We start from the raw sequence: 7765 nt of genomic DNA, 5'->3' as shown, positions 1-7765 counted from the left end.
AGGTGGGGGACAGTTCCCATCGTGGTGCAGTGGCTAACGAATCCAACTAGGAACCATGAGGTTGCGGGTTCGATCTCTGGCCTTGGTCAGTGGGTTAACGATCCGGTGTTGCCCGGTGTTGCCGTGAGCTGTGGTGTAGGTCGCAGACGCGGCTTGGATCTGGCATTGCTGTGGCTCCAGCATAGGCCAGGGGCTACAGCTCAGATTAGATCCCTAGCTAACCTGGGAACCTCCATATGCCGTGGGAAGCGGCCCTAGAAAAGGCAAAGAGACAAAAAAAAAGGGGAGGGGGACGTGGACTCCAACCACCAGATGACCCTGAGGTTGTCGGGGGCCTCTCCTGGGCCCCTATAACACCTAGTCGTATCACCCTGAACCTCCCCAAGACCGACCCCAGGTCTAGGGGTTCGGCATCCACGAAGGCTCTGGTAGCCCATCCCCTTCTCAGATTCACTCAGACTCGGGCCATGTTTCTATTCATATTTTATTCTCCTGTTTTTGTTTTTGTTTTTTTAGTTTTTATTAAATAAAAGGAGCAGAAGGAGGGGGACCTGTGGGCTCTCGTGCTGTGGGGGAGCCACAGGCCCTCCCCTCCTGCCATTCAAGGTGCATCGCGTGGTAGGCTTGAGGTGTAAGCTGGGCAGGAGGGCAGCGGGAGCGCTGGGAGAGGTCAGAGGTGGCGATCGATGACCTATCTGCCCCTCTCAGGAAGACTCGGTGGGTAGGAAGGGAGGCTCCTGGACCCTGACTGGGGCTCATCCTGAGCGCTGCTTCAGCCACAAGGCGGACCCCAGGCCCATGCCGCCCTTTCCCACCCCGGTGTGCATTCACTGGAGGGTGGGGGGGCGGGGTGGGCAGCCCCTCATTCGTGGACGTCCCAGATCTCGGACAGCAAAGGCGGCAGCTTCTTGTCCTGCAGCCGCAGGGCGAAGACCTGCTCGGAGTGCACAGAGCTGAGCGTGCGCAGGCTTACGAGCTTCATCAGCATTCGCGGGAAGCGCAGCTGGTCCTAGGGTGGCGGCGAAAGGAAAGGAGGGAGGTGGGCGGGGAAAGGAGGGAGGTGGGAGGGGGCCGGCCCTCCGAGACCAGGCCGAACCAGGAGAGAGGGCGTGGGGATCGGCTGGGCCGCGCAAGAGACCCCTGGCCCCTGGGCGGGGCCTGGACCTGGCTCCCTGGTGAGGGCCAGGGGCCCGAGGGCGGGCTCTGCTGACGATGAGGCCCGGGCTGGGAGGGGCCGCGCCCTGGAAGCCGCCCGTACCTGGGGCCTCTTGATGCGGGTGTAGGAAAGCAGCGCGTCCACATAGGGCTGCTGCAGGGCCTCCACCCGGCTGGGCTCCTGCACGTTGGGCCGGTCGGCCGAGAAGATGTTGATGGCGATGAGTAGGGCGTACTCGGCGTCGTCCAGGCCCAGGCGCCGCATGGCCCGCGAGAACTCGAAGATGGGGTTGATGAACTCCACCTGCAGGCCTGCGGGAGGCGGGGCCCAATGACGTCTCCGCCCCGCCCACCGGCGGGGGGCGGGGCGCCGCAGCAGGCGGGGGGCGGGGACCAGCCATCCGGGGGCCTAGCACACAGTAGGTGTGCCTGAATGAAGGTGCGAGCGCGCAAGGCGAACATTTATCTAGTATCCTCCACCCGCCATCGCTGCCTGTGCTTCCACCCAGGCCTCCGGGTACTTCTCGGTTCAAGGAAGGATGTTTAATCCTAGGTCCTGTTATGTCACCCCCTGTGGTGGCTTCCGTGGACGCAGTTCCAGGAGTGACTCATTCATTCGTCAAACTTTAAGGAGCACTTACTGCACACTCGGCCCCCCGGGGGTAGAGATGGTTATGAGACAAAAATCCCATGGAACTCCCATTTGGGGGTTGATGGAACAGATACTAAATATGTGAGTAAACTATGCATCCTAAATCAGCTGCAATAGAAAGAACAAAAAAATCTTAAAAAAAAAAAAAAAAGAGTTCCCATTGTGTCCCAGCAGAAACAAATCTGACTAGGAACCATGAGGTTCGATCCCTGGCCTTGCTCAGTGGGTTAAGGATCCGGCGTTGCCATGAGCCGTGGTGTAGGTCGCAGATGTGGCTCAGATCTGGTGTTGCTGAGGCTGTAGTGTAGGCCTAGCCTGGGAACCTCCATATGCTGTGGGTGCAGCCCTAAAAAAAAAAAGCAAAACAAAGAAACAAAAAACCCAAACTATCCAACCTGTGAAATGGCGATGAGCTCTATGGATGGAGGTGATGCCGCAAAGGGTAATGGGACTGATGAGAATGACGTGACATCTTACACAGACGTCAGGGTAGGGTCGCACTGCAGAAAGGCCTCCCTGGCTGCAGGGTGTTCAACTCAAAGAGGGGAGGCAGGGAGTCACCAGGATGCGTGAGTGTTCTGGGCAGGGTACCGCCAGCGTCTGCTCTGCCCGGGACTAGGCTTCCTGGGCTATGAGACAGTATTAAAGCTGCGAGGCTCCCAGGTGCACTGCGGCGAATTGGTCACCATAGTTCTGGACAGAGGGACCAGCAAGTACAACAGCCCTGAGGTGGGAGCGTGCTTGGTGGGTTCAAATAAGAGGGAGGCCAGTGTAGCTGGAGGAGGAGATCAGGGGAGACGAGGGTGGGAGGGCACGGGGTCAGACCTTGCAGGGCCTGTGGGCCAGGCAAGGGCTTCGGGTTTTCTCCCAGTGAAACCAGAGCCATAGAAGGGACGTGAGCTAAACTGGTTGTTAACAGGATTCTTCAGAGCCTAGGCTGGGATGAAGGGAGGAGGAGCCCAGGGAGAACCAACTAAGCCTGGACTGCGGCAATGGCAGCGGATGGGGTGGGGGCGGTGGCAGTAATCCAGCCTCCCCTCCAGCCCCACCTCCCTGTGCTCCAGCTGCCTGAGCTTACTTATGGTTCTTTAAAACCGCTCAGTTCTTCCCCACCCCAGGACATTTGCATATGCTGACTGCCCTGCCAGAAACACTCCCCCTCGCCCAGTGCTCCCCTCGCCAAGCTTATGCTCAAAGAGTTACTGGGACTGTCTTGGGCGTTGGGAGAGCCAGGGGTTAGAGGAAGGGAAAGTGGGGTATGGGCAGATGTCCAAAAGTATAGAGAGAGGCCCCAGGGAGAGAAGATGGGAGAGAACATAACTTACTAGAAAGCCCAGAGACCCAGGAAGCGAGGCTTTTGCACATGCATTCCCTGGTGGCTAACGCTGCTCCCGGCCTCCCTTCTCCTAGGCGGTATTTCTCACTCCTCTGGCCTCAGTTCAACTACACTTGCTCCATAAGCCCCCTGCCTAAGCTATACCCCCAAGGAAGGGACCGAGGCTGCCCTGTATGGTTGGGGAAGTCGGACATTTCATGATGGGCTGAGATCCAGCCTCCCTCATCTGAGATCAGGTTTGGGGAGGAGAGAGAGTGTCCCTTTTTTCTTTCTTTCCCTCCCCTTCCCTCTCACCCCCTCTCCCTTCCTTCCTTCCTTCCTGTTATACCCCTCTGGGCTGCACCCATGGCATGCACAAGTTCCCCGGTCAGGGATCCAACCTGCACCACAGCAGTGACCTGAGGCACAGCAGTGACAATGCCAGACCCTTAACCCACTGAGCCACCAGGGAACTCTGGAAGTGTCTTTTCCTTTTTTCGCCTTTTTAGGGCCTCACCCACGGCATATGGAGGTTCTCAGGCTAGGGATCAAATGGGAGCTACAGCTGCCGGCCTACGCCACAGCCACAGCAATGCCAGATCCGAGCCTCGTCTGCGACCTGCACCACAGCTCACGGCAACGCCAAATCCTTAATCCACTGATCGAGGCTAGGGATCGAACCTGCAACCTCATGGATCCTAGTCGGATCTGTTTCCACTGCACCATGATGGGAACTCCCGGAGTGTCTTTTCTTAATTCCTACGGAGATGCCCTGTGTGAGAGCCAGCAGAGACCCCTCTGTCACCTCCTGCCCTATGTCCCACTGTCCTCAATAAATGTGCTCTTGTTTTACCAGGGGGCGGGCTCAACCCTCAGCCCACTTGGGATGTGAAGACGGAAATGAGAAGGTCCAAGGCCTCCGGGCCAGCAAGGACCCAGCATGGGCACTGCCCAGCCCCCACCGCCCAGCCTGCCCTTGGCCTCACCTGCGCGGTGGAAGTCATCCTTGCTGTAGGTGAAGTCTTTCAGGAAAGTGATGCACTCTGTCTCGTGGTTGTAGCGTCTGGCCGTCTCCAGCAGCATGATCTGATGCAGGCGGGGAGAGGGGTCAGCAGAGGCTTAAGGAGCCCCTATGAGCCCTGAGCCACTGTCCCCCTCCCCCGGCCTGAGTGAGACACCCATTTGCTAGGATCAGCCCTCCCTGCTCTGGCCCCCATTCTCCCTGCCACACGGCCTGCAAGCAGCATTGGGGACCCTCTGAGCTCTCTCCCTCCTCCAGGGTCAGCACCCCCAGCCTCCTCTGCTCAGGACACTCTCCTGAGTGGGTGTGAGGCCTGGGGCAGAGCTCGCTTGTCTGTTTTGTTCACTGCCACACGCCCAGCACTAGGGACAGGGCCAGGTATACACACTAGGCACTCAATGCTTACTCCAATTCTCAATTATCCTCAGAGCCTCAGGCCCTGTTTCCTTTCTCTCCGTGCCTCGTGGGAGGCTCTGATGACTTGCTTAGGTCTCCTGTAGAATGTCATCTCCACAAGGACAAGGACTGGAGTCTTGTTTGTCCCTCTGCTCCCAGCATCTTATCTTCCTGGGGCTTATTGCTGGGTTCCGAGGGCAGGATGGAAAGGCCTTGCTGAGGCCGGGAGGGCTGGCCATTACCTCGATGGTGGATGCCTTCAGGAGGGCGATCTGGTCCTCACGACCCAGCTGCAGGAAGCCAGGCACCTGCTTGGCAAAGTCCACGATCTCCTGAACTGAGATGATGGCCAGCTCCGTGAAGTGGGCGAAACGCTGCTGGCGAGCATCTCGGGACTGGGGGTCTGCGCCCAGGGGCCAGGGCTGGGGATATGGGGCGCCAGGTTACTCTCAGGACTTTTCCCAGGGGCCCAAGGCTATGGGGGCCCCTCGAGACAAAGCCAACTCCCTAGGAGCCCCTCCTCTCAAAGCCCCTGCCCTCTGGAGCCTCATCCTCCCCTGGGGCCTTGACCCCTCGGGGCCCATCACCCCTTGAGGCTGGGGAAGGGGCAGTACCGTGACTTTGGGCTGGTCCGAGAAGGAGCGTTTATTGCACTGCAGCTGGGCCGCCACCAACTGCTGGATCATCAGTTCCTGCGCGGCTGTTAACTGGATGCCCTCGCCTTCCCCAGAGCCCTGGCCACCCCCGTCGGACCCTCCAGGGGAGGCCGCTGGCCCAGAAGCCGAGCCGCTGCTGACTCCGGGCGCTGTGGGTGATGACTGCTGCTGCTGCTGCTGTTGCTGCTGCTTCCGAATCTTCTTCTTCCGTATCTGCTCTTTGGAGAGGACGCCTGGTGGGGAGATATGGGCTTCAACAGAAGCCCCAGGGCTGGGCAGGGGCCAGGCTGGCAGCGCTTCCTCCCTGGCACTCACACTGCTCCCTCATTCCAGCCTCCTTGCACTTTCTCAGCCGGCACTGCTGGCACTTGCGCCGCATGAAGGCATCCATCTGGCAGGTTCCGCCGCCCCGGCAGGCATAGCGCCCAGCCCCGCCTCGGATCACACTTCGCCGGAAGAAGCCCTTGCAGCCTTCGCAGCTGAGCACATTGTAGTGGAAGCCGGAGGCCGTGTCCCCGCACACTTGGCACAGCTCATCGCCCAGCATCTTTGGAGCCGGGCCCTTCTTTCGCTTTCGCTCCGGCTCCTCTGCTGGGTCTAGGATGACTGGCATGAGTGGACAGAAGCCATGAGAGACAAATCCACAGAGATAAACGGTGGCCAGAGGGGAAAGATCCACGAAAGATCGGAGGCAAAGAACCAGAGTGAAGAGGGTGACCCAGGGAGATGGCGATGAGAGAGAAAGATGTGTATGTCAGTGAACCTCAGTGGACCAAAATAAGAGGTGGCAAGGATGCCCGGGAGAGGAACTAGCGCTGCCCGGCCCCGCTTCTGCTCTTTCTCCCTTCCTAGACCCCACCTCAAACCTCCATACCAACCCCAGTCGGTGTGCCTGGGCGCCATCTCACCCACAACGGAGGCTGAGCCGGCCCCGTCAGTGCTCGGGACATCAGGGTCCGCCCCTCCGGGCAATGGCTCAGGGCCATCCTTCTTTCCATCGGATGAAGACGACAGAGTGCTGGGCTGAAGGGGACCATTTCCTGAGAGATGGAGGCACAGTGGGTTTCTCCTGACAATAGTCTGATGGGGGGGGAGTGGGGAGTGGCTGGGTGGGGGGAGAGTCACTCACCACCAGGCAAGGGGGTGTCCAGGGAACTCGTGGTGGGGGTGGACATGGTGGGGTCACGGAGCAGCCTGCAGAACACAGGGGGCCTGAGAGCTTTGTGGGGCCAGAGAGGATCAGGTTACGCCAGCCACAGGTCTGGATGGGGCACCTCCCTCTTCATCTCTTCCAGACTCTTCACCCTACTGCGTACAAACCCCACTCCCAGCCCCTGACAGCCTTCGAACCCTCCCATCCAACTCTAACAGGCCCCGCCCCCTTATGCTCCAGGACCGCCCTCAGCAGGGCCAAGCCCCGCCCTCCCCTAGACCCCAACCACTCCTAGATCCCGCCCACCCGCTTTTTCCAGAAACGGTCCCTCCCTCCGTGCAGTTTCAAGTGCTCTGCCCTCACTTCCTCTCTCCCATCCAGTTTCACCCCACCTACTTTTACTCAGACTTCACTCCACCTCCACCGAGGAAGCGCCCTCATCTCTCATTCTGATCCCACCTCCTCCCATTATGCTCCGCCCACACCTCCTAGGTCTCCCCCATCCCTTCCAGGCCCCGCCCCACCCCCCTCCCATCACATCCTGCCTCCACCCCTTCCCGTGATGCTCCGCCCCCATACCTCTCTCCAGGTCCCGCCCCTCTCCGAACACCAGTGGGGGGCGGGGCTCATGGCTGCGCGCGAGGGTCTCGTGGGCGGCCTCTTGGAGGGGGGGTCTCCTACTCTTGTTGCCCGGGAAACAGCCGGGGCGGCACGAGCTAAGGAGGGGAGGGGGTGGAAGGAGAGGAGGGGGCTGAGCCAAGCAGCGCAGGGAACGCCGGGAAGCCCCAGGCCCAGGACTCCTCCCGCGTCTCCCCACACTCGGGTGCACCTGCTTTCGTCCCCTTGTTCTGCTTCTCTTCTGCTGCCTCCGTATCTGCTGGCACGGCGCCGCGACTCGGGTCCCCTCAAAAGTAACTTCGCCACTTCTTCCGGCAACCCCACCACGCGTCACTTCCGGAAGTGGGCGTGGAGTCAGGATGACGGAATTCCGGTCCGTCTAGGGGTAGCCTAAGCGGCAGCCTCTCACGGATGGCTGCTGCCGCCCGGAAGTTCCCGTTACCGGGTAGCTCCACGGAGGGCCGGAAGAAGAGTTCCGGTTCCGTTCAATCCAACGTGGGGCGGGAGGGCGGCGTGGCTAGTCCCAAACCTCCCTGCCCCGCCCAGTGTTGCCTTAAACTCTGCCCTGTGCCTCCCTGGGCTCGCTGGATTTACCGGCATCGTCTCCCCGGCTACAGCTTTTTCCCCCATGGCTGTTCTAAAGCGTATTTGTTCTTTTTTGGTTGTTATAATTTTTTCAGATTTTGGAACTGAGCTGCTTGTTGGTTTTAAATAAGTTAATTACATACCTAGACGCAGAAAAAAAATGTATTTTAAAAATAATTCGGGAGTTCCTGCTGCCAGCCAGTGGGTTAAGAAT

General features: G+C 59.6%; 1 protein-coding gene across 2 annotated transcripts; it reads right to left on the bottom strand.

Annotated features, from left to right (window-relative positions):
* Nucleotides 1-722: 722 nt before the first annotated feature.
* NR1H2 (nuclear receptor subfamily 1 group H member 2) lies at nt 723-7325 on the bottom strand. Of its 2 annotated transcripts, none has more exons than XM_047791215.1 (10): nt 7178-7325; nt 6928-7064; nt 6325-6389; nt 6074-6235; nt 5511-5801; nt 5154-5428; nt 4782-4961; nt 4109-4208; nt 1259-1467; nt 723-1009 (listed from the first exon to the last, which is right to left on the bottom strand). In XM_047791215.1, exons 3-10 carry the CDS (start codon nt 6368-6370, stop codon nt 863-865), a joined length of 1410 nt encoding a protein of 469 aa, XP_047647171.1. In that variant the 5' UTR covers nt 6371-6389; nt 6928-7064; nt 7178-7325; the 3' UTR covers nt 723-862. The 2 variants fall into 2 exon arrangements, with proteins under 2 accessions (XP_047647171.1, XP_047647172.1); XM_047791216.1 differs by having other exon boundaries at nt 6104-6235.
* Nucleotides 7326-7765: the final 440 nt, after the last annotated feature.

This window comes from Phacochoerus africanus, chromosome 8 (genome assembly GCF_016906955.1).
Source record: "Phacochoerus africanus isolate WHEZ1 chromosome 8, ROS_Pafr_v1, whole genome shotgun sequence".
Lineage (NCBI taxonomy): Eukaryota > Metazoa > Chordata > Mammalia > Artiodactyla > Suidae > Phacochoerus > Phacochoerus africanus.
Note: the sequence above shows the minus strand (reverse complement) of the source record. Positions and strands in the feature narration are given on the sequence as shown.